Here is a 26,692-nt window from a genome sequence, read left to right as displayed (position 1 = left end):
CTCTCACTAGACCAGAGGTGGGCAACCTCGGTCCTCAAGGGCTGCAACCCAGTCAAGTTTTCAGGACTTTCTCAGTGAATATGCATGAGATTTGTTTGCATGCACAGCCTACCATTGTATGTAGCAAGATCTATGAAATCCTGAAAATCCCACTGGATTGTGACCCGGTTGCACAAGACCACTAGGAACCCTTGGTAAGAACTGATGGTGTAATTAAAGAGTGGGGGTAATGAGGAGGGTCGTTTTGCTGATGGGATAGATATCTGGAGGATGGTATTGGCCTTTACTGGCTGAAAGCTTGAGACTGAATTTCATAGGGTGGGTTCTGTTTGTGTCAGTGGGGTTGCCTGTTGTAGTGATCTGGGGAGGGAGGCAAGACCTTTATTACCTTTCCTCTGCATTTTAGCTGAACCTCTTCACTTTTTTTAAAAACAGATTTCCACTCAACTTTTCCTGCCTTGTATTTTCTGGCTCTCTTAGAAATAAATGGGACCCTCGCACCAGGAAGAGAGTTTGAGCATAGGTGTGGTGGCCTCATGCTTACACACACAACTCGGGAATCGGAGAGCTTTGTAAGAACTATGGAACCGTGAAAGGACAGAATATTTAAAAAATGAATACCGTTGATAATTAAATTAATTTCCCATATATTATATTACTAAGCATAACAAAAATTCCACTGCTTGGCAACACTGTATATAGGGAGATTTTGCTTACATGTACAAAATGGCAGTATTTGCACATGTAAGCAAAAATGGTGTGTAGTTTTATAACATTGTAATGTAATGATCAATAATAGGATATATATCTGAAATAGTGGACGTTGCTCTAGCATGCAAGAATAGGTGTCATAACAGTGTGCAGTATTAAACAGCAGATTTCTTTTTCTTTGGTAGGTCTGGCCACTCCAGTAGACTTGAAGTTAAAGCTGATCCCCATACTGCAACATATGCACCAAGATGCCACCCTTGCATCCAATGCCCGGCAGCTCCTGCAGCAACTGGTGGCGTCTTATCCTTCCACCAAAATGGTGATCGTTACTCTGCACACCTTGACGCTGCTTTCCGCATCCTCTTTGGTTGACATTCCCAAACAGGTGAGAGTGAACCTTCTAAAATTGCTCCCTTGTTTTGATGAAATTCGATTTTTGTGAATGCTATGATGTTTAATTTCATTCTTTGGTACTGAAATTTGCTTACAGTTTATACCAGCAAACTACTGGCAGGAAAATGGTTAAAGCTCAATAACCCCACAGTGTACTTCGACATATAAGATTCCATCTGAACAGAGCTTTATTTCCATGTAGGGACTAAGGAATGGATTCCAAGTGTTGAAGATGCTAAATATGCTTGAAAAATAAGCCTTAAGTGTGCAGTATTCTGTAGTCTATGATAGAAATTTTGAATGGAATTTGATCAACATTAAACTGTTCAAAAGTTACCAACGGAGACAGATACCCCCTCCAAAAAGAAAAAAAAATTGTTGGGACAAGATATGGTTATTCAGACTTAGCTCATACCTTTTCATTACTACGAATAGCACGTAGTTATATTTAGGTACAGTAAATGCTTCCCTGTTTCCAGAAGGCATGCACTACTATATATTATTTACAGTTTGTACAAATCTAGCCCTACATGAGCATTCCAGTTGGTTGCAATGTTGCATGCCATGTAATGGGGTCTCTTTGCTGTTGTCCTTTCATAACATTCAGCTACATTTTTTTAAAGATCAAAGCTATTTGGGCATAAAGACGAAGGAAGATTCTACCTTTGTCCCCTAGATATTTGGCATATGAGTTTCCTCTGCTGTTTTTTATGTTTCTACTCAAATTGCGGCTCGAGTAGTCTAATTCAGGCTCAAATCAGAAATATTACAGATTTTTTTTTTTTTTTTTTGGTTCAGGCTTCCTTGAAGCCTGCAGAGTGAAACACCTTATCAGCCACAGTGATGTACATTGGTGTTACACAAGCTGGGATCCAAGGCAGAAATTTGGGAGGAATCCCAAAGCCCACCCTCAGGTTGTACTGCCTTCAGCTTCAGGCAGTTTTGGAGCCCTCTGTGGGGGAGGGAGGATAAGGATAAGGCTGTTGTCCTTGTTGAATCTCTGACGCTGATCCTGATTGGGCATGATAACTCAGTATGAACTAGCATTTGGGTTTTTATATTTGTTTTAATATCTACTTTATACTTTTTTTTTTTTTGTATTATTTTATTTCTCTTCATTAGGCTTGATTTTGTAAACCACTTCTCATCTTTGGAATTGAATGGCAATATAGTAAATGATTTTAAACAAAATATATACATTTTACCTTTTGGCACCTAATGGGACCATAATTGTTTTAGTTTAAAGCTTTTCTGGTTTGCTAAGTGTGCAGTTTATTGAAAACCTTTGCACTAAACTTAGTGCTGTCGGTGGGGAAGAGCCACATACATGGCCTCTGTTTCTCTTCTCTCCCATCATCTTTTCTGAATAAATTGTACATTTCACCAACGATAGAACAATAGTTCTAGTAGTTATTTTGGTGCTAGGCAAGTGTTTAACATTACATTATATTTGACATTTATATCCCACACACATCTCCATAAGGTTTATTGTAGCTAACAAAAGAACTACTAGGAATGCCTAGGAGCTTAACAATAAGTGAACAAATCATTTATTCTTTAAATAAAACTGTGTCACTTTCCCAATAGTGGGAGTATTTTATGATGGTTTCTGCTGCTCTTGTTTTTTTTACAGATTCAACTTCTGTTACAGTATTTGAAGAATGATCCCAGGAAAGCTGTGAAGAGGCTTGCCATTCAGGATCTGAAGTTATTGGCAAACAAAACACCGCACACGTGGAACAGGGAAAATATTCAGGCATGGAAGCTGCTAAAGTTTTTGTTCTCTTACTGAAAGTTTCTTAAATGTTTGTATGCACAAACCATGGAAAGATAGGATAAGGGAAATGGTTTTCATTCTAGATTACAGGAGCTCAGAATGAGTTACATGTCAACATTCACAAAAGTTACATTGGACAGTACATTTGGTGATACAATACAATATTATACATACATACATTATTATACTTCTAGGGGTATATAATCTCATCATGCTATACAGTCTTTCTTCACTGCTGTTTAACCAGTCACATTTTTAAGACTCCTTAATTATCTTCTTTTATAATACAGTATAAAAGAGCCTTTGAAAATGCATCATTATTTTGCATTGATAACTAGATAGCATAGATAAAAATCCATTTGTAAGATTTTCTTGTGTATTTATTTCTATTGGATCGATTGCTCAGGTTTCAGCTATGAGACCATTAGGAAGCTGCCTGAGATAGTGAAGTTGCTTACCTGTAATGTGAGTTCTCTGTAGACAGCAGGGGCATGCAGCCACACTTGATGGTGATGTCCTAAACTGATCCTATGTGTCGGTGCTCTCCCTTTGCTTACTGAGCATGTGCAGGGTCTCGCGCCTCTCACAGCTCCCTCCCCTGTGAAAACAGTTTTGGCCCTAGCAGAACGACTATCTACATAGAGAAAGAGGGGAAGGAGGGAGGGATAGTGTGGCTGCATTCCCCTGCTGTCTATGGAGAACTCATTTTACAGGTAAGCAACTTCACTTTCTTCAGAGGCAAGCAGGGGAGATGCAGGCACACTTGATGGTAAGTCCCTACCTATTAAGTAAAAAAGGGTGGAGGACAATTATAAAGCAAAAAGGTTTCTGAGAACAGATTGATCAAAACTAGTGTCTTTCGCTGTACTTTGGTCTAGGCAGTAATACTTTGCAAAGGTGTGACTAGACGACCAGGTTGCTGCTTTGCAGATATCCTGGATAGGTATTGATTGAAAACTTGCTATTGAAATAGCTGTTGCATGTAGTTGATGTACTCCTATGTTGCTGGAACAGGTTGATTTGCTCTTTTGTAGCAGAAGTTAATACAATGAGAAATCCACAAGGACAGAGCACATTTAGAGGCTGGTTTTCCGATGGTGGCTGGATTATAAGCAATGAAAAGTTGGTTAGTCTGATGCAACGATGCTGTTGCTTTGAGGTAAAAAAGTAATGCTTTTCTGCAATCCAAAGAATGGAGCAGACGCTCTGCTGGAGAAGAATGCAGAGGTGGGAAAAGATGGTAGAATTATGCTCTGGTTGATGTGGAAGTCTGAAATCACCTTGGGAAGAAATTTAGGGTGGCTTCTTAGGTGCATCCGGTTGTGGAAAAATTGTGTGTAAGAATAAGTGACTAAGGCTTGAAGCTCACTGATTCGTCTTGCTGTAGTGATGGCTATGAAAAAAATAGTCTTCCATGACAGGAAGGTGAGAGAGGCCTCAGCAAGAGGTTCAAAAGGCTCTTTCATAAGTTGGACCAAAATGATGTTGAGATCCCACGAAGGAGGTGTTTTTTGAATCAGAGGACGTAGATTGTTGAGACCTTTTAAGAAAACGTATGAGCAGAGGTTGTTGAGAAATTGGCTTTCCATCTATTGGAATATGATAAGCAGAAATGGCCAAAGATGAAAATGGTCTGAATTCATTTTTAATCCTGAATCTGAGAGGTAGAGGTGGTAAAACAGTATATATTGGAATGGACAAAAAAAAGGATCTTGATGCTGGGAAGAAGCCCAATGAGTGTCCATGTTTCTTGATGAGACTTTATAGTCAAAGATTGTCTAGCAGCAAGGAGAACTGACAGTACTGACTCAGTAACAGAGATAGACTTCAATGTTTCCCATTCAATTTCCAATCTGTCAGACTGAGACTGCATAAGCTGAGGTGCAGAATTTGACCATCCTGCTCTGTCAGGAGGGATGGGTTGGATCCCAGATGGATTGGTGGTGCTTCGAGAAGAAGAGGAAACCAAATCTGCCTGGGCCATCTTGGAGCTATGAGGATGAGTTGTGCTGAGCATTGTAGTACTCTCTGGAAATTAGAGGAATCGGTGGAAAAGCGTAAAGCAGTGGGCCTGACCAAGGGATAGAAAATGCATCCTGTGCTATAGCTTGACTGGATGGAAGGAGCGAGCAGAACTGACTGCACTTTTCATTGCTTTGTGTGGCAAAAAGATCGATTAAAGGAGAACACCAAAGCTGAAAAAGCCTTTGAAGAACAGCAAGGTGTAGAGACCATTCATGAGGCTGGAGTTGATGGCTGAGGGAGTCTGCAAGCACATTTGACTGCCCTGGAATGTAAACTGCTTGTTAATCTGCATGAAGAGAGAGGACAAATATCCAGGGGCGGTAAGCTTCTCTGCAAAGTCGAAGAGAGCCCGAACTCACCCCCCCTCCATGTTTGTTGATGTAAAACATGGTGACTTGATTGTCTGTTTGTATTAGAACTGTTATATGACATACTTGGGACTGAAAGGTTCTCAGAGAATAGAAAACTGCTCAACATTCCAAATGGTTGATATGAAGACTTTGTTCCTTTTGGCTCCAATGACCTTGAGTTTTGAGTTTGAAGGACCCCAGATGTGCTCCCCAGCCGATATTGGAAGTATCTGTGGTGATTATTACCTGCGGCTGACAAGTAATATATAAATAACTATTTTACATCTTACAATTGAAATTATTCTAACATCAGTGAAATATCATGATACAATTATGAAGAAGGAATTTTTAGCAGACAGGGAATGTGGATACCTAGTGTGAGGAAGAAATTCAGGATAAGGTGTTGAAGTTATGTTCGCGGGAGAGTGTCTGGCTAGGACAAGAATTTCTTAAACAAAGTGGTCTTCAGTTCTTTCCGGAAGATGCTGTAGGTCAACCTAGTGGTATCGATGAGAGAGCCTAGCCATGATTGCTGTCTACCAGCTTGAAACTTGAAAGTTCTGTCTAGGAAGGTTCGATATCTGCAGCCAACGATTTTCGGGTATGCAAACAGGTTGTTGTTTCTGGTAGATCTAATGGGGGAATAGAATTCAAAATGAGGTAGGAGGTAATTAGGGGCCATTCCCCAGATTAATTTATAGCAAAAGCAGGAGAACTTGAATAGAATTCTTTCTTCGATGGCTTGGTGTCTCTCGTATGGAAGGTATACACATGCTGAGATGGTGTCCAAGTGAGCTCCTATGAATGTGAGGGAGTGGAGTGGCAGTAGTTTGGACTTTTATTAGTTGATGAAAAATCCCAGAGATTGGAGCGTGGATATGGTCTCCTGAATAGTGAGAAATAAGTTTTCTCTGGAACGAGCTACCAATAGCTAGTCGTCCAGGTAAGGAAACACAAAGTGATGTCTTGTGCATAGGTGCTCTGCCACTACTGCTATACATTTGATGAAGACTTGTGGTGCTGAAGAAAGGCCAAACAATTGTACCTTGTACTGGAAATGATAATTGAGAAACTTGAAATGGAGGAATTGCCAGTGATCGGGATGAATAGGAATGTGGGTGTACATATCCTTGAGATCCAGGGCAGCCAGCCAGTCGTTGGGACTTAGAAGAGGAAGGATGGTTGGTAATGAGATCATGCAAAATTTTTCTTTTTCGAGGTAGGCATTGAGCCCTCGGAGATCTAAAATTGGACAAAGGCTTTATGGTCTTTTTGGGTATTAGGAAAAAATTTGAGTAAAATCCTGTGGTTTGTTGAGACAGAGACCTGTTCCACTGTGTTGTTTTGGGTAAGCAGTGTTAACTCCACTGAGAGCAGAGGAATGTGATAAGGTGGTGGTTCCTGATCTACTAGATTGCCCATTAGGAAATTTAGACAAATTTAGACAATTTAGATGATATTTAATACTCATTTGTCCGTTGTAATGGCCTTCCAAGCAGGGAGAAAGTGACTGAGCTGGCCGCCAACTGGTATGTTGTCAGAAACTAGGATTGGGTTTGAGAGAAGAAGCCTGAGTGATTGTTTTCTATCTCTCGGTCATGGCTTTTGACGAAAAGAAGCCAGCAGAGATCATTGAAGACTAGACCTGTTGTATGGAATGAATCGCCTTCTAGGGTAATATTGTTGAAAAAGTTGTTGATGATAAGATTTGCTGAAATTGGAAGAAGATTTATGATATTATTGTGTTTGATCTGGAGGATGAGCTGAGAGCTTTCTCACACAGCTGTAGTATCCACCCTTATTTGAGACACTGTATCTTTCACTTTTGCACCAAAGAGGCTGTCTCCAGGACAGGGAGCATCCACCAAACGGTCATGCAAATCACCCCTAAGATCTGAGGCTTTAAGCCAAGCTGTGCGGTGAGCCCCAATGGCTACTGCTGCCGTTCTAGAAATCATATCATAGGTATTGTAGTTGGTTTTGATAACATGGTAAGTAGACTCATGAAGAGCAGTAAAAAGATTTGTTGTTACTTCCGGAGAAGTTTCTTCAAGCTGTTGCTGGGGGTTGAAAATAAAGAATCTGAAGCTGATGCGCTATGATCTTAGGCAAAATCATAGCCCCTTAATAAACTTTTCAACCCACCTAGTCTAAAATTCTACAGTCCTTCCCAGGAGGGACATTATATTGCAATATATACTCCTTTGTTGGTTGAGGTAAAGTCGTGGACTGAGGTGGAGGAGGTAGGTCTTGAGCGTCTGCCAAATGGACATCTGTGTCGGACCAGATCCCTATTGCGCAACGTTGAGGAGGTGTTGAACCGGGTGAGGCTTCAGCAACCCATAAAGGAGATGGAGGTGACTGTAAAAATAAGGAGAGTCAGTCTGAGAGAGATGATCAGGAATCTCCTGTTTGGTAATGGAGGTGCCTCTTGAAACTGTGGAGGAGGAGGAATAGCTGCCTGAAATAGAGCAGCACTATCTGACATGAAACGTTGGTATAGACTAAAAAAAAAACCCACTACTGAATCAGGAATAGGGTTTTGATGTGGAGCAGACCCTGGTAGTAATTGTGGTAGTAAAGGTGGTAAAGCTGGACGCTTTGGGGATGGAAGGTTTGTTTGCACTGCATTTTTTTTAGCAGGCTTACCTTGTGCCATTGAGGAAGAGGAGGACTTTGAAGCTAACGTCTGGCCTTCAGAAACTTTTTTTCCCTGAGTTCTGTCGGCCAGATGAAGGTATTGAGAGCCTTTCAAACATCAGCAGAGTGCAGGCCGGCAGTGAAGGAGCTCCTCTGTCTGAGGTCTCCACGTGTTTTCTGCTGTGGGACGTACTGACATTACCTGCCACTGTAATATTTACCAGAGAGCGGCGATTTGCCTCTCTCAGAGATGCCAATACAGGGCCATAAGGGGAGGACATTCCAGGAACTTAAGAATGTTTCACCACTATGCTGGCTTGAAACTAAAAGCCATGTTATAGACTGGCTGCTGAGATGTTGGTGGGAAACTGCTAGTCCTAAAGCCCGTTGCCTTCTGTTAAATATTAAATCCTCCCTTTTTTATTTTTTTGCTGTTTACCGAGTAAAAACTCAGTCTCCCATTGTGTTCTCTTTTTTTTTTTTTTTTAATGAGGAACTTCGTGTAAATTTTTTTATTTTTTTCAAATCTTAATTTTTTTCATTCTAAAGAAATATTGTATAAGAGAGGGGAGAGCTGCAGTTTGTTAGGAGTGGCTAAGGAAAAAACTGTGAGAGGCAGGAGACCCTGCACATGGTCAGTAAGCAAAAGCTTTCTTAAACTAGGGGAGAGCACCGATACATAGGATCAGTCTAGGACATCACTATCAAGTATGCCTGCATCTCCCCTGCTTGTCTCCGTAGAAGGTACATATATGGATTTTTGCATCTTTTGTCAGCCATATTTTCTCTTTCCAGGCCCTGTGTGAATGTGCTCTTCACACACCTTACGACAGTCTGAAGCTAGGCATGCTTTCGGTCCTCTCCACGCTTTCAGGCACCATAGCCATCAAACAGTACTTCAGTACAGCTCCAGGTAAGGGACAGGAGAGTAGATTTCCTTCAGGTTGGTCACAAAGATGCTATTCACCAGACTGATAGTAGCATGTGTGGTTTTCAGGGAGCTGCTACCCTGAAAAGGAGCTTGCTCTTTGCTTGGAGGGAGATAGCCAGTAAATCTTTTATTAACATACTGTATACCAGTAATTCACACGTGAGCCAGATTTTCTTATCACACTTAGCAGTGAAACGGTATCCTTGTTCATCTCATGGAGTAGTATCTTCAGATTGAACTTACAAGTACCAGAATAAGAAGAGGAAAAAATGCCGACTAACCAAGTATGCACCACTCTTTATTGCCAGTGTAAGAGCTGGTCTTGCTTATGCATGTGCTTTGGACAGGTGGTTGTATTACATAGATAATACATAGGCAACAGTGTGGGGCACATGAAATCACAACCCCTACCTCCGAGAAGCCTTTTATTGTTTGTTTCATAAATTAGTGTGTTCTAAGTATCTCCTATTTTTCTGTACATAAATACGTTGTGAATATTCATGTTCCAGTTGGGAAAAAAGAAAATAGCTGAAATTGTGTCAATTGGTAGCACACAAGATTCTGAGCAATGAGAAGTTTACTGAGCAGTTTCTCAATTTGCAAATGCAGAATTATCTTGCAAACAAAAGGCAGTGCTACCCTTTATAGCTAGAGTAGGAATCAGGTTGTTAGATTTAATAGCACAAGGTTAAGACTTGATATTAGGCGTGGAGTTTAGTGTTTACAAACCGGGGGGATTGAAGTAGTTTTGCTTTGAGTTGCTTCCAAGGCTGGGCATGTCTTGTGTGTATACTTGTAGCCACATTACAGCTGTAAATTGCAGGCTTTGAGAGCAGGTTTTACTTTGCTTAGAAGTTTTAAGGATTCTAGTTCTCCTAGTTTTCCTTTATGATAAGGAAAGGAATTACAGTCCAACCTTGGATTGCGAGGAATGTGGTCTGCGAGTGTTTTGCAAGACAAGCAAAACGTTTGATAAAATTTTAACTTGATCAACGAGCATTGTCTTGCAATGCGAGCACTTCCGACACGTGCCATATCATCACAGTACGTACAACATACGCGCGTCGCATCGCTGAGCGCAGAAATTAAGCGTAATACAAGCACGCACAATGTGCGCACACAATTTAACCGCAGTACAATGTACCCTAGCCCAATACATCCCGTCCTTGCTTTCACTGTTGCACAATCCCTGAACTCCCTAATCATTCTGCAAGTGCCCAATTCCATCCCATTTGGCTCAAAGTCTACATAGTCCTACCGAATTCCCACCTAATCTCAATACACTGCGGGAGTGTAGTGACTGTTCTAAAAGAGTGAGGTCTTGCAATACAGGTATTTACAGTTTTTTGGTTGTGGAACGAGTCGTCTGAATTTCCATTATTTCCTATGGGGAAATTTGCTTTGATATACAAGTGCTTTGGATTACAAGCACACTTCTGGAACGAATTATGCTTGCAAACCAAGGTACCACTGTATTCTAAAACCTGCAAGAAATTGTTATTCTTATTTTAATATTTTATATATATATTTTGCCCGTCTAAACATCCTGGATGGGCTACAACCAACAGGTAATCAAATAGCAAATATATAATATATAAATAACTGCCTTGCTTCTTATAAACAGGACAGGGAGTCTTATAGGGCTGCAGGCAGTTGGCAGTGAGTTGAAAGTGCAACTAATTTTGGATCAAATACTATTCTCAGAATTGGTCATAGGAACATCAGGTATGCCCTTCCACCATCAGGTTGGTCTCACTTTAAAAAAATAGAGCATATCTACTGGAATATAACAATAAATTGCAGAAAAGCATGGGGGAGAAGAGGTGCTAGTCATGTGGTTCCATAATGAGCTGAGAATTCTCTGATGATAACTTTTAAACTCGCACTATGGACCTATCTAAATGACACAAACATATTTTCAAAACTGTTTACATATACTGGCACAGAGATTATGGAATAGCCTCCCAATCAACCAGCAGATCTGAACTGAACTACTTCACGTTCTGAAAGAAACTAAGGACTTATTTCTTTGACACCATTCCATCACAGAAAACGGTTCATAGACAAAGGCGCGCGCCGACAACTGAGCGCAAGACGGAGGCGCGCGCCGAAGAAAATTACAGTTTTTAGGGGCTCCGACAGGGGGTTTTGTTGGGGAGCTCCCCCAGTTTACTTAATAGAGATCGCGCCGGCATTGTGGGGGGTTTGGGGGGTTGTAACCCTCCACATTTTACTGTAAACTTAACTTTTTTCCCTAAAAACAGGGGAAAAATGAAGTTTTCAGTAAAATGTAAAACCCCCCACAACGCCCCCACAACGCGGCGCGATCTCTATTAAGTAAAGTGTGGGGGGGGTTACCCCCCACACACACACCCCCGTCAGAGCCCTAAAAACAGTAATTTTCTGCGGCGCGCACTTCCGCACTGCGCTCAATTGTCTGCGCGCGCCTTTGTCCCGGCACACTTTTGACCCGACACCCAGAAAACTGACCCAGGAAACCACAAAACACCCTGCTAACTCTCCGACACTGCGCACTCCGTCATTCACATGATTTTGGTCTATAAATTACCTCCACACTCTACCTCTCAGCACCTCTCTTTAAACAAAACTAATTTATCTCTTCTTGTATTGCACCATCTGTCAAACTGCTTTGTAATGTATTTCCAGTAGCATCCTTGTACCATACTAAATTGTATTTCTTTAAATTGTACTGTAAGTTTGGACTTGTCTGAATGTGCATCCCTTTTGGAAGCAGGTTTGTGCATATGTGAGGTGGGTATTGGGCCAAGTGGTGCCATTTTCCCCTGAGGTGTTATTATTGGATTTGTTTAGGTTGGGTGGTCTCATGGGGAAAGGGAATATACTTTGGATTAGAAAGCTTAGTTTATTGGGACTAAAAACAATACTGCAAGTCTGAACCGCTTTCTAGCTGTCTTCTTACTAGGCGTGGAGGACGAGCATTTCTCAGTTGATAACTTGGGAGACCCAAGATGCTAGGCTGACTTATAAATGGGATTTTTTTTTTTTTTAAATTTTATTTGGGAGTCCTTTTTGCAATCACTTTCGCCTAGGTCCCAGAGTCGGGTTCTGAATAGGCTGGGGAGCCTACTATTACTTATCACTTGTATAGTGCTGAAAGACATATGCAGCGCTGTACATTTTGACATTTATAGACAGTCCCTGCTCGGAAGAGCTTGCAATCTAACTTGGACAGACAGACATGACATATAGGGTTGGGGGGGTGCAGAACCCAAGGTAAGAGGAGATAAGAGTTGAAAGCACTCTCGAAGAGGTGGGCTTTTAACTGGGCCTTGAACACTGCCAGAGACTGAGCCCACTGTAGGGATTTGGGCAACTTGCTCCAAGCATACGGTGCAGTAAAGTAGAAGGGACGGAGTCTGAAGTTGGCAGTTGAAGAGCCTGTGGGGTCTTTTTTTAGATTCCTTAGTATTTTCACTATACAAACAGGGGATTCCCCGAGTACTGCTTGGGGATTTGGCCCACTTGGTTTGGATGGTTTCTTCTCCGTTATTCATTTGTACGCAGTTTTGGACTATATGCCAGATTTTGTTGAATGCAGGATTGGGGATTTAGGGGACTTGGGGGTACTCTGGGATTTATTTTTGTCCGATTTCACCTTTGATTGTATACAACTCTGCTTTTGTATTGTTGGTTGTCTGTTTCTTGTTAATCAATAAAAACAGATTTTACATAAATTGTACTGTAGCACGACTCATAAATCCCAGATTAGATTATCTGAGAATTCTGGTAGTCCATATTGCCCCATCCCTTTTCTTGCATAGTTAAATCCATGCACCCGCCCATCACATTATTTAGGGGACAGTTTCAGAGATGGAGGTTTCTTATTGAAAAAGCAGAGGGGGCAGTGTCTTGTGAAACGACTTCTTAAAACCTCAGATGTGTTTTCATCTGCCTTTCTTTCTATTTAGGGAATGCAACTGCCACAGCAAGATCTTCGGATTTGGTTAAATTAGCACAGGAATGCTGTTACCATAGTAGCCTTGGCATTGCAGCTCATGGAGTCAGAGTTCTCACCAATATAGTGGCTTCCTGTCAGGAGAAAGGTAAGGCGAAAAGAATAGCAGCACTTATTCCTTGTGATCATGGTATTGTGAGTAGGGTGCCTTAATAGCACAAAAGGCAGTAGAGAGGAGGATGAGAAGTGTATGTTCACTGAAGTAGTTTCCTGTTTCTGCTGCTTCTCAGACAGAGGGATTTGCTGATCAAAGCGCATTTGAAATAAAATTGTTAGCTTTTCTGCCTCAAGTATCCAGAAGGAAAATTACCGTATTTTCACGTAGATAACGCGCACCCGTGTAAAACGCGCACACGGGTATAGCGCGCGGGAAACCGAAATATATGTTAAAAAAAATTTTGTATACCGCGCATGCTGCCCCGACTCTCCCGTTGCCTGCCCCGACTCTCCTCTGGCCACCCGACTCTCCTTTCGCCCGCCCCGACTCTCCTCTCCCCCTTGAAGTCCTGTCCCCACCCTGAAAGCCTGATGCCCCCCCCAAAGTCCGATTCACCCCCCCGCAGGACCGCTCGCACCCCCACCTCGAAGGACCGCTCGCACGCACCCGCACCCCCACCCTGAAGGACCGCTCGCACCCCGACAGCCTCCCGACCCCCCCCCCCCATCATGTAGACGTTCCTACCGGTGTCCTGCTGCTTCCTTTTGGCGGACCCGGCCCTTCTGTGAGCCCTGCGCCTGCGCTGCTTCCTCTTCCGGCGGTCCCGCCCTTTCTCTGACATCACGCGTATAACGCGCAAGGTTTGCACGGTTTGTAAAATCGTGTGTAACACGTGCGTTATATGCGTGAAAATACGGTAGTCCTAGTCTTGATTAAATATTTTTGAATACTTTTAATCTGCTTAGTCGAGAAATAGCCTCCCAGATTGTGGCCCTTGGAACTAGTTATCTTGGCTGTTTTCTGCCTCTCCTTGCCTCCTGCATGTGAGGGATATATTATTTCTGCCAGCAGACTACTCGGCCCAGCCTGATTTCTTGGAGGATCACCCTTGCAGCTGAGTTTCCCCACTGTTCATATCTTCCTTCTTACCCTGGAATGTGGTAACAATAGAGGGGTCATGTCCACCCATTTTTATTCTGTTGTCTCACTTAAAATCTGCCATCTGGCTACACTGCTGACTCTTAAGTGAAAATTAAAAGTAAGTAAGCATTAAAAGCAAAACAACAATATAAAATGTTTATGGAACAGATCAGAACATAAAGGACTAATGCTTGTTTTCCTCTTAGATCATTTGTCTTTAGAGAACGATGCTCTGTTTGGCTTGGAGTCTCTTCTAGATCTTTGTAATCAGGATGCCTGCTCTGGTGCACATGAAACATTAAAGGTAAATATATTCTCAGCAGGATTTGATTTAAATTGCTAGTCAGACTTGATTTAAATCATGCTCGTGACATTAGGAATGGATTAATGGAATTCATGTACCAAAAAATGTAAACATTGCATGAGTATGCTACATAATTAAAAACTAATCCTTATTTTATGATGAATAACTCTTGAACTATAATGTATCTTAAATAGAAAAATCTTTAGATAGATTTTTCCCCCTCAAAAACATTTTATTTTAAAAAAATTCAATTTAAATGGAAAAAACAAAATCTGATTTTGAAATCATTGATTATTATCCACCCTGATTCTCAGCCAGCGATGGCTGCAGGGTGGTTTTAGTTTCTTTGCTTTTTATGGTTAAGGAAAATATAACCATTATAGACTAGTGAGGTGTAGTAGTTTAAAGCACAATTATTGCAGAGATCTTATTTTACTTCCTGTATTTGCCATTAACTGTTTGATGTTGAACTAAGTAATATGATCAGTCTTCGTTACTGAAATGTGTAGGACTGTATTTTTGTGACCAGAATATATAGGATGTACTCTATATAATAAACACTGTTCTTTTATTGGCTGCCAAATTGATAATATTCCAATAGTGTTTATCTGTTTCCCTGTTGGCCTTAGTCAGAAGTTTTAACTTTAGTCCCCTGTTATCACTGTTTTGTGTGTGTTTGTTTTTTTTACAAGTAGGAAGTAGAGAGTCAAGCAGTCTTCCCTTTTAGTTTTATTTTGTAGGTATCTCTTAAAGAATATTTCCATGTCTTGGTTTCATGTAATCCATTATTTTTTTTAGCATCTGAAAAGGCCAGGCTCTGGGTCATTTTGGTAATCAATTTAAACCATCTCCTTTAAGATTAAACAACAATTGTGCTGCTGCCAAGACCATGCTAAAGAGATCCCAAACTCTGTGCTGCTCTCTGTGACCCTGGGCAAGTCACTTAATCCTCCTCTGCCCCAGATACATTAGATAGATTGTGAGCCCACTGGGACAGATAGGGAAATTGCGTGAAGGTACCACTTTGTGTGGTTGTATAACTACAAAAAGGTATTATACAAGTCCCCATCCCTTTCCCTTTCCTTTTGACCTCTTGTTATAGGCAATCGGTTAATGATTTGTCATATATTAGTTGTAATATATCAAGTCTTTAGTACTACTGTTAGAGGTTGTAGTGGCCATTTTTCTGCTGGAGCTGCCAGTGACAGGAATGAGTGGGTTCGCTTTTGCCCAGATGACCCTCTGGGGTCACCAGGAATCTTCACCTAGACTGAGGAAAGGGAAAGGGGGTCCTGCTGGGATGTGGGAGGGGAGATTATCTGAGCAAGGTGCTTCCTTGTGTGAGGGGCGGGTTGGGAGGGACTAGCCTCATGTTGGGGGAAGGTTAAAATTATCCCCTTTTGCAGATCCTACTACTACTGCTCATCACTTATATAGCACTGAAAGGCGGCGCTGTACGTTTTAACATTTATAGATGTTCCCTTCTCAGAAGAGCTTACAATCTAACTTGGACAGACAGACATGACATATAGGTTTAGGGATGCAGAACCCAAGGCGAAAGGAGTTAGGAGTCGAAAGCACTCTCAAAGAGGTGGGCTTTTAACTGGGCCTTGAACACTGCCAGAGATGGAGCCCGCCATAGCGATTCGGGCAGCTTGTTCTGTAGGGATACCAGATATCCCAGCTATTATTCAGCCAGGATCCACATAAGTGCCAACGGTTCATAGTCAGCCGCGCGTGAGACACCAGCGCGCTGACAGTTGAGGGCAGACAATTCAGCGCAAGACACCAGCTCGCCGCGGGAAAACTTAGTTTTAAAGAGCTCCAAAGCGGGGTGTGAGTGGGGAAACCCTCCTCCCCACTTTACTGCATAGTGTTCGTGCTGCTGTGGGGGGGTATTTGGGGGGTTGGAACCCTCCATTATAGAGAAAACGGAACTTTTTCTGATTTTGGGGGGGAAAAGTTCTGTTTTCTCTAATGGGGGGGGTTGCACCCCCCACCCACCCCCCTCAACGGCAGTGTAACAGTATGCAGTAAAGTGGGGGGGTTCCCCACACACACCCCGTCGGAGCTCTTTAAAACTAAGTTTTCCCGCGGTGCGCTTGTGTCTTGCGCTGAATTGTCAGCGCTCGATTGTCGGCGCGCTGGTGTCTGGCGCGCGATTGTCCCGTCACCGTGCTGACTGCCAGGAGAAGTCCAGTCAAACCCAGACATTCAATTCTGGTGCCCAGACATGGTCCAGCTTTTAATATCCAATTTTTAATATCCATCCAGTGATGTCAGCATATTAAAAAAAAAAAAAAAAAAGCTGGCTACCTTTAGCTGCGTATTGATCAGTAAGTGTCTTATTAGCCATTCATAAGATTCTGGGAGCCCCAGCTGCCAAACTAGTTGGTTAAACCTGCCTTCAAAATGTCCCTAGTCATGAACTTAGAATTTTGGACCTTGTTGACCAGTTATCAGAATGTTAGGTTACAACAATCCCATACAGCTTAGAAGGGGATGCCAAGAGACTGGAAGAGTAACAGCCTAGTGGTTAGAGCACCAGGCTGCCAACTAGGGATGCCCAGCTCAAATCCCTGAGGTTTTGTATCCTGCTGTCTTTGGCGAACACCTGCAACAAGTAGGTAACTGTTTTCTTATAAGAATAGTTTTATTAATTGCACAAAAATCTTCCTGTTCCTCTTTTCCCCTTATATCCCTTAACTAAAGAGGACCTGATAGAACTAGGGAGCTGCATCCGAAGCAGCTGTGTGCATGTGCAGAAAAGCTTTCATTCTCTTCAAAAAATGCTGGAATTCCGTGCCACGTGATGTCACACATGCTCTTATGATCACCTGTATAGTAATCTGTTACAAGTAAACACCATTGCTTTATTACATTGATATTACATACTTCACGTGTTGGCAAAAAAATAGATGTTTTGGTAGTATATCCTTTTTGCTAGGTGTATAGGGAGAATTTATTCTCATTGTTGGATTTTGCTAATTCATTTGCTGCTTTATGAGTACAGATGTGAGCAAACCTGTGCACACAATTTTTATGTAACATAAAGATCGTGCCAGCCTGGAAAACCTAGTTTACTTTCTAGCTTCAAGCTCATTAATTTCTCATAACACTTTGGCACTTTTCCCTGTAGGTTGCATTAACGTGCATGGTTAAGCTGGCTAAATGCCGTCCTCATCTGAGCCAGTCTGTGGTGGAGTCCCTGCTGACAGAGCTGCACAGTGCTCACGATGCTGCCAGAATTCTCATATGTCAGTGTCTGGCAGCAATTGCCATGCAACTTCCTGTCCTGGGAGATGGCATGCAAGGGGACCTAATGGAGCTTTACAAAGTGATTGGGCGATCTGCCACTGATAAACAGCAGGAGCTCCTGGTAAGAAATTTCTCCCTTCTAAAAAGGGTTGGTAATTGTTGTGGAACACATGCAAAGTCTTTGAAGTTTCAGGACTAAATGAAAATAGGTCCAAAGCCAAAGTTTTTTATATATAGAATTGTTATTTGCTAGCCTTAGAAAAAAATGAAGGTGTGATGCTTGATTTTATTTTGGAAGTAAGTTTATTCCTAATGTCTTTTGTTCTAGCTTTATTAGAAAGAAAAGGACTGGAGTGGAGAGAAACTTATACTTAAATTATAAGCAATATTTCTGTGTGGGGATTTTTTTAAAATAATGCGCCTTACTGTAGAAATTCAGAATCTTAAAGGCAATGTACGTAGTAAAAGTAGTAAAGTGTGTGTATATGGTTTTCACTGATTCCAATATACTTATTAAAGGATTTCACGGATTCCAATATACTTATTAAAGGACAATTTTACCTAAGGGCCATTCCATCTCAAGTGGTCTAGGGCTCTCCACCCAATTTTGCCCTATTTTATGCCTATGGAGAAATATATTCTGTAAATAGCTCTACGTTCCTGTTTTTAAAGTGAGGGTGCTTTGAAGCTTTTCTCCTTACAAAGTATTAATTTTTTCTTTGGGTTATTTTAATCCAATAGGTGTCGCTTGCCACTGTGATTTTTGTAGCTAACCAGAAAGCTTTATCTTCTGAGGTAAAAACTGTAATCAAACAGCAACTGGAGAATGTTTCTAATGGATGGACAGTGTACCGGATAGCCAGACAAGCTTCGCGAATGGTATGTGCATTTTAGCCATGTGAACCTTTCTTTACTACTCTGTCTTGTGCTGCTTATTCCGTGGCTTGGTGACTGAAAGGCTATGGAACCTCATCAGATGTGCATTAGTGAGAAAATGATGATGTGGGTTTGTGCAGTATTTTTTTTTTTATTTGGAAGAGATCCTAGGAAACTTAATTCTACTACAGTTGCTTGTTTCTATAATACAGTGGTTCCCAAACCCTGTCCTGGGGGACCCCCAGCCAGTCAGGTTTTCAAGATATCCCTAATGAATATGCATGAGAGAGATTTGCATATAATGGAAGCGACAGGTATGCAAATCTCTCTCATGCATATTCATTAGGGATAACTTGAAAACCCGACTGGCTGGGGGTCCCCCAGGACAGGTTTGGGAACCACTCCTGTAATACTATAAGATGTATGCAGTGCTTTGTAGTCTTACTACTTCCAAAATGGACATGAAACTACTTCATACCAGTTTCCGAAGAGACGAAAAGGAAGGAGCTGGGTAAATTTAGATTTGTGAACCAATAGTGGATGGCTGTGGAGAGGAGAGGAGTTTTTAACTTTGGTCTTTCTTTCTACTGCAGAATGAGAATCCTGTTTGCATTAGGTACCGGGGAGAGGAGGTGCCCTCTAGGTCATACATTTGAGACTCCAGGAGATCTGTTGGTTTAGGTTGTAACTTCACTATGCTGGAATTTGAGAATAGAATATTATCTCTGATATGTCCTATGTAATCAGACATACCTACAGGCTCAGCCATGCAAAGCCTTATTTTCAGGGAATGTTTTCTGGGGACTTGTTTGATGTACATGGTACCTTTTTATCTTACTAGTTTAATTTTGGTTTTGTTGGACTACTGCCAGGGTAGCTGGGTAAAGACGACCTTTATTAGGTTGAAGATGATGCATGTTTCTGGATTGGTGACATGTAATAAGAGACCTTTGCAACTTCAAATTTACCGTATTTTTCTCTCCATAAGACGCATTATTTTTCCTCCAAAAAGTGAGTGAAAATAAGGGTGCGTCTTATAAAGCGAATATAACAGAGAGGAAGCCAAGATGGCGTCAGGGACAGACGTGATGTGAGAGGCTCCCCTTCTATCGGCATTTTTGCTCCTCTTCTTCGAGACTTTCTCAGTTTTTGTAGCGCAGTTTTTGTAGCGCAGGAATGCCGAAACGTAGGGGGAAACAGAGGAGCGATCTCCCGGCTTCCTCTGCCTCTTCAGTAACACGCCAGACAGCAATAACAGCTTTTGCTGTTCCTTTTGGTCTGGGCGAATCCGTTCTCCGAGGGGGGGCAGACCTCGTTGCTGGACAGTGATTTTTCGCTGAGCCCGCTTGGCCCTGTGATCCCTCCCCGTCCTGGGATGATGTCAGGCAGTCCCATGAGGCAACGGGAGACGTCGAGGAATGAATCTCCGCCGGACCCGCCTTTGACTCCCAGAGGTGGTTCGAGCTATGCCGGGTTACCAGCAAACGGCAGAGGGAGGAGGAGGTGTTCAGGGAGCAACGAGTGTGGGAAATAGAGTATTTTCTCCACTTCAACCTCTGAAACCCCTGATCAAGCCAAAAGTGGTGGACATGGAGGCGTTGTGGGGAGCCATGGAGAGCCTTCATCAGGTATGCTCCCAATTTATTTCTTCAACTCAACAAACTGCTGTTCAAATTAAAAATTGTGAAGGGAAAATTCAACAACAATCAACTAGAATGGATCACATTGAGAAAACAGTCTCTGAAATAAAACTTGCATCAAATTCTCAAATGAAAGATAAAAACTTATTGATCAGGAAAATTGAAAATTTAGAAAATGCCAATAGAAATTTGAACCTGAGATTTCTTAATTTTCCTGTATCCAGAATATTATCTCCTAGATAAGTTTTTCATTCTTTTCTGACTTCAGTTCTAAAATTTTCAGAGACCAATATGCCACCATTGCAAAAATTATATTATCTTAATATAGTCGAAGAGGATAAGGATAAGTCAACTACTCATCCCGGAGAACTAGACCTCACTGGGATGTTGGAATCCTCACGGATTGAAATTTCAGCGAGAGCTATTTTGTTAGTGACTTTTGTTTTCTTACAAGATAAAGAAGCTCTTCTTCGTCTTTTTTATAGAACTGAAAGTGTTGAATTCTACAATCACAAAATTGCAATTTTTCCTGATGTTTCAAAGTGGACGCAGCTTAGACGCAAGAAATTTCTGACATTCGTCAGTCAGTTTTGGCTTTTCAACTTAGGTTTCCTTGTAAATGCTGTATTACCTATCAAGCAAATAAGTATATCTTTTATGACCCAGAACAATTGCAATTTTTCTTGGAAAGAAAGGCTGCCATTAAGGCTCCCGACCCCTCTATAATTCCAACTACTTAGGCCTTAATGTAATTAACCAAAAGAACCCTGTATTTTTGAGGCATATGTTAATATGACCGAGTATAGTTTTCCTTTACTTCAACTCCCCTTGATTGTGTATGGCTTTACTCTCTCCCAATGTGGACTATGATCATTGTACTGGGAATTTGTGATTTGATAATAATTTCTTGAGTATATTTAGTTTCCTGTATCAAAGTGTTTTTGATCTTTGATGTGAAAATGAATAAAACAGATTTAAACATAAAGCGAATATAACAATCCTCCCTCCCCCCGAGGGACATTCTTCGTCTTATTGGTCTCCCCGAAATGCTATCTGATGCACGTCTTATGTCCACGTTAGAGACTTAGTTGCAGGCAGAGCTGCCGTATTTGGAGCGTGCTCACAGACTGGGCAGTTGGGGATGGAAGACAAGCTGCGGCTTCTCTGCAATACAAAATGCACAAGGAACCGCTCTGCTTTGAGGAGGAAAACAAGCTGCACTTCAGGGAGCAAGATGATGACGGCGAGGTGCTGGATTTAACCAGCAGCGCTGGAGATCATTTCCACCCACCCTTCACTGTCCCCTTCTCAGCCCAGGGCAGCCGCCGCCCAGCTCCTGAGAAACTCCCCGAGAGAAGCCCGCCGGTGCCGAATGTGAAGCTCCCGGAGAAGAGTCCTAAGAGGAGCCCTGAGCCTCTGAGCATAAAATTCCCCGACTGGATCCCGGTAGCACGTCAGAGGATCCTGCCGAGCCACAGGGGCCTATCCAGATCCATAGTTGATGACTGCTGTACAGGTATAGTGTTTGGGGCCAGCCTCTTCTTGCTCCTTTCCTTCACTGTGTTCAGCATTGTGAACATGTCTGCATACATTGCCCTGGATCTGTTCTCTGTCACCATTAGCTTTAGGATATATAAAGGCGTTCTGCAGGCTGTTCAGAAGTCAGATGAAGGCCATCCATTTAGGGCTTACTTAGACTCCCTGCCTGCCTTCCAGTAGGCCGGCCTGCCTACCTACCCTGTCCTGGCCTACCACTGAAAACCAACAGTGGGGGGACAGGGTACAGAGCCTGGGAGGGAGGGGGGACAGGGTGCAGAGCCTGGCAAGGAGTGTGGGGTTGGGCAGAGCCTGGCAGGGAGAATTTGGTTAAGAATTTTTTTTTTCTTTTTTTCCTCCTCTAAATCTAGGGTGTGTCTTATGGTCAGGTGCGTCCTATGGAGCAAAAAATACGTTAATTCCTTACCTAATACTGAGCTTCTCAAACTGTGGGTTGGGACCCCAAATGGGGTCACCAAACTTGTTTGTGGAGTGACAATCTAGATATATCCTATTCTTCATTTCCAGGTCACAGTTTTTATTTGTCCACAATTACCGTATTTTCACGTAGATAACGCGCACCCGTGTAAAACGCGCACACGGGTATAGCGCGCGGGAAACCCAAATATATGTAAAAAAATTTTGTATACCGCGCATGCTGCCCGACTCTCCCGTCGCCGCCCGACTCTCCTTTCGCCCGCCCCGACTCTCCTCTCCCCCTTGAAGTCCTGTCCCCACTCTGAAAGCCTGATGCCCCCCCCAACGTCCGATTCACACCCCCCCCCCGCAGGACCGCTCGCACCCCCACTCTGAAGGACCGCTCGCACATACTCGACTCCCTGACACGATCAGGGCAAGAGGGAGCTCAAGCCTTCTTGCCCCAGCCAACCGTGGCACCCCCGACACGATCGGGGCAAGAGGGAGCTCAAGCCCTCTTGCCCCCCCCGACTCCCCGACATGATCAGGGCAAAAGGGAGCCCAAGCCCTCTTGCCCCGCCGACTCCCCAACTCCCCGACAATATCGGGCCCTCCTGGCTCTGGCGACCACCCCCCCTCCGCTAGTTGTTCGGGCCAGGAGGGAGCCCAAACCCTCCTGGCCACGGCGACCCCCTATCCCCACCCCGCACTACATTACGGGCAGGAGGGATCCCAGGCCCTCCTGCCCTCGAAGCAAACCCCCCTCCCCCCAACGACCGCCTCCCCCAAGAACCTCCGACCTCCCCCCCAGCCGACCCGCGACCCCCCTGGCCGACCCCCACCCCCCTTCCCCGTATCTTTGTGTTGTTGGCCGGACAGACAGGAGCCAAACCCGCCTGTCCGGCAGGCAGCCAACGACGGAATGAGGCCGGATTGGCCCATCCGTCCCAAAGCTCCGCCTACTGGTGGGGCCTAAGGCGCCTGGGCCAATCAGAATAGGCCCGGGAGCCTTAGGCCCCTCCTGGGGGCGGGGCCTGAGGCACATGGGCCCAACCCGACCATGTGCCCAAGGCCCCGCCCCCAGGAGGGACCTAAGGCTCCCGGGCCTATTCTAATTGGCCCAGGCGCCTTAGGCCCCCACCAGTAGGCGGAGCTTTGGGACGGATGGGCCAATCCGGCCTCATTCCGTCGTTGGCTGCCTGCCGGACAGGCGGGTTTGGCTCCTGTCTGTCTGGCCAACTTCACAAAGGTACGGGGAAGGGGGGTGGGGGTGTCGTGGGGGTCGGCCAGGGGGGTCGCGGGTCGGCTGGGGGGGCGGTCGGAGGTTCTTGGGGGGGCGGTCGTTGGGGGAGGGGGGTTTGCTTCGAGGGCAGGAGGGCCTGGGATCCCTCCTGCCCGTAATGTAGTACGGGGTGGGGGTAGGGGGTCGCCGTGGCCAGGAGGGTTTGGGCTCCCTCCTGGCCTGAACAACTAGCGGGGGGGGGGTCGCCAGGGCCAGGAGGAATTGGGCTCCCTCCTGGCCCGAACAACTAGCGGGGGAGGGGGGTCGCCAGAGCAAGGAGGGCTTGGGCTCCCTCCTGGCCCGATATTGTCGGGGAGTTGGGGAGTCGGCAGGCAAGAGGGCTTGGGCTCCCTTTTGCCCCGATCGTGTCGGGGAGTCGGGGGGGCAAGAGGGCTTGAGCTCCCTCTTGCCCCATCGGTCCTTCGGGGTGGGGGTGTGGGTGCGTGCGAGCGGTCCCTCGGGGTGGGGGTGCGAGCGGTCCTGCGGGGGGGGGTGAATCGGAGGTGGGGGGGAACTATGTAAAAAAAATTTTGTACAACGCGCTCACGCGTATAACGCGCAAGGTTATGCACGGTTTGTAAAATCGTGTATAACGCGCGCGTTATATGCGTGAAAATACGGTATGGGGTCACAGGGACAAAAAAATTGGGAAGCACTGCTCTAATATGTCTTCCATCTTTACCTATCAACTTATTTTGTTTGCTGTAACAATATATGACATGTACTTGAAATACTAATGCAGCATCTGAATTTTTTCATTATTATGCTTTATTATTTTTATTATGTATTTATGACTTTTTATAATTTGTGTGTATATGATATATGTACACTGCTTAGATTTAAGCGGTTTATAAATTTTAAAAATAAACAAATAATGTAATATTCACTGACCTTTCTTTCTCCTTTATTAAAGATTTAATTAAGAGATTGTGGGAGATGATGTTAACCAGGAGCTTGGTCATGTGTGTGTTCCTTTTGTCTTAGGGTAATCATGACATGGCCAAGGAGCTATATCAGAGTTTGCTGACGCGTGTTGCATCCGAGCACTTGTACTTCTGGCTGAACAGCTTGAAGGAATTCTCCCATGCCGAGCATTGTCTGACAGGGCTACAGGACAATGATTCCAGCTCAGCGCTCACTTGCATTGCAGAGTCCTTGAAGTCCTATCACAAGGGCATTGCTTCACTTACGGTCAGTGGCCTAGTACTAATGGAGACTGCTGGGAATTTGTAGAATACACAAAGGGAGTGAATACTGTACCACCATTAACACCTCTTCTCCAGCAGATGCTCTTGATTTGTTCTCCAAATCAGTTTATCATGATCTGCTCTGCAATATGTTGTGTTATCCTAGGACAAGCAAGTAGATATTGTCACATGTGGGGTGACATCATCCACGGAGCCTGGTACGGACATTCTCATGGGATCATCAGTTCACAGTTTTCTGTGGAGCTGAGAAGCTGGGTTCTTTTGAAGTCAGTCCAAAAGCGCATGCCTTCCCGGTATTGTTTTCTTCATCTTTTTACTTTGTTTCCATTGTTCTTATTTCCTGGTGTAAAAATTTTGTTTTTAGGCCTTCTGCCCTGACTGAGCCTTTTTTTAGGTATGGCGCCTTTAATCTTTTTCAGGTACGAATTTATTCGACCTTCTAGGACCATTGATCTTCAATCTTGTGCCGGCGGTCTTTCTTTTCATGTCAAAGCCTTCTAGTGGTTTTAAGTAGTACACTTGGTGTAGCAGGACCATTTCAGTCACTGATCCACATAATTGGTGTCTTCACCATCCAAATTCTTGTAAGCCCTACGCAAAGCTCCAGAAAAGATCGCTAAAGATTTTTTTCCATCAATGTTGGGAGTATTGACATCGGCAACATTGAAGATGTCTGCTACTTCTGATGCTGATACCCAAAAACCATCTCCGGTATCGCAGCCAGCACCAACATCAACATCCTGGTCAACATCGGCATCCTCGATACCATCAGAGATGCTCAACAAAAAACTAAGAAATATAAGCATGCTTCTGCTAAGCATGCCACATGTTGCAAGTGTCCACGCCATGGATGCATTCTAAGCGTCGGTGTACAGTAGTGCTTCCCAATTCAGGAAAAAAAATTTTGATTCAATTTTGCCTATTGAATTGGTTTTTCGATTCGATTTGATTTTCCTGCCCAATTGGGTGGTGTTTTTTTGGTTTGTTTTTTTTCAAACATCCTAGTGGGTTTATTTTATAGCCTCTTCACCCCCTTTGCCTTCTCCTAACCACACTGGCATGGTGGTGTAAACAAGATAAACAAACAAAAAAGACTTTTCCTCTCTCTGTTAAATCCTAGCTCACGTTTGCAGTTTAACACCAGCTCTGGCAGGATACACGTTTCAAATCTTACATATTGTAATCACAAAACAGAAAATAAAATTAGTTTTTCTACCTTTTGTTGTCTGGTCATTATTCAAATCTTTTTGGTCCCAGGCTCTGGTTGTCTTCTGATAACTTGCTTGCCAGGGTCTCCTTCTTTCTTCGTGCTAACCATCCATCTGCCATTTCTGTCCTCCCCTTCCGTTTCCCTTCCCTCCCCAGGAGGTCTGGTATCATTCCTTTTTTTCATCTCCCTCCACAGATCCACCTTTTCTTAACTACCCTTTCATCCAGCACCTCTCCTCCTTCCCCACCACCCCAGGGTCCACCATATCTCCCTTTCTTTTCCCAATTTCCTTCCTATCCAGTATCTCTATCCCCCCTCCACACCATTCCTTGTGGCCAAGTTCTCTCCCTTTCTGTTCCTTCCCTCCCTAAATCCCATTGTCCATCATCTCTCTCCCTCTCCTCTATTTTCTGACCCATTGATTCTTACCCTCCCAAAGTCAGGCATATACACGTCTCTTTGAATCCCCCCTTCCCTCCCTCCCTCCATGTACTTTTACACCAGGGCCCCCCTCCCCTGAAGGCCTGCACCTCCCCCTGAAGGCCTGCACCTCCCCCTGAAGGCCTGCACCCCACCCCTAAAGGCCTGTGCTACCATCCCTTAAAGGCCTGTCCCCCCTTTAAAGGCCTGCCCCCCCTTAAAGGCCTGCATCCCACCCCTGAAGGCCTGTTCCCCACCCCCCTTGAAGGCCTGCATCCCCCCGAAGGCTTGCCTGCCTTTTCCCCCCTTTGAAGGTCTGTCCCCCTTGAAGACCTATCTTGAAGGCTTGTCCCCTCTTAAAGGCCTGTCCCCCCATTAAAGGCCTGCAGCCCACTCCTGAAGGCCTGCCTGTCCCCTTTGAAGGCCTGCCCCTCCCTTGGAGGCCTGTCGTCGTCCCCCCCTTGAAGGCCTGTCATCGTCGTCCCCCTTGAAGGCCTGTTGTCCCCCCCCTTGAAGGCTTGTCCCCCCCTTAAAAGCCTGCATCCTACCCCTGAAGGCCTGCTTGTCTGTCCTCCCTGAAGGCCTGTCCCACCCCCCACCCTGAAGGACTGCTTCCCCCCCCCCCCCCCCGGAAGGTCT

The 26,692-nt window shown here is 44.1% G+C and overlaps 1 protein-coding gene across 1 annotated transcript in view; it reads left to right on the top strand.

Moving 5' to 3' along the window:
• Positions 1-26,692, top strand: part of INTS7 (integrator complex subunit 7) — a 107,095-nt gene that overhangs the window by 31,598 nt on the left and 48,805 nt on the right. The window contains exons 6-13 of the mRNA XM_033938311.1: positions 897-1,096; positions 2,738-2,860; positions 8,692-8,809; positions 12,778-12,912; positions 14,109-14,206; positions 17,346-17,585; positions 18,206-18,343; positions 24,200-24,406. Coding sequence (XP_033794202.1) covers positions 897-1,096; positions 2,738-2,860; positions 8,692-8,809; positions 12,778-12,912; positions 14,109-14,206; positions 17,346-17,585; positions 18,206-18,343; positions 24,200-24,406 — 1,259 coding nt within the window. The remainder of the gene's footprint in view (positions 1-896; positions 1,097-2,737; positions 2,861-8,691; positions 8,810-12,777; positions 12,913-14,108; positions 14,207-17,345; positions 17,586-18,205; positions 18,344-24,199; positions 24,407-26,692) is intronic.

Source organism: Geotrypetes seraphini, chromosome 3, assembly GCF_902459505.1.
Source record: "Geotrypetes seraphini chromosome 3, aGeoSer1.1, whole genome shotgun sequence".
Classification (NCBI taxonomy): domain Eukaryota; kingdom Metazoa; phylum Chordata; class Amphibia; order Gymnophiona; family Dermophiidae; genus Geotrypetes; species Geotrypetes seraphini.
The sequence above is the reverse complement of the archived record's forward strand: the minus strand, read 5'-3'. Positions and strand labels throughout refer to the sequence as shown.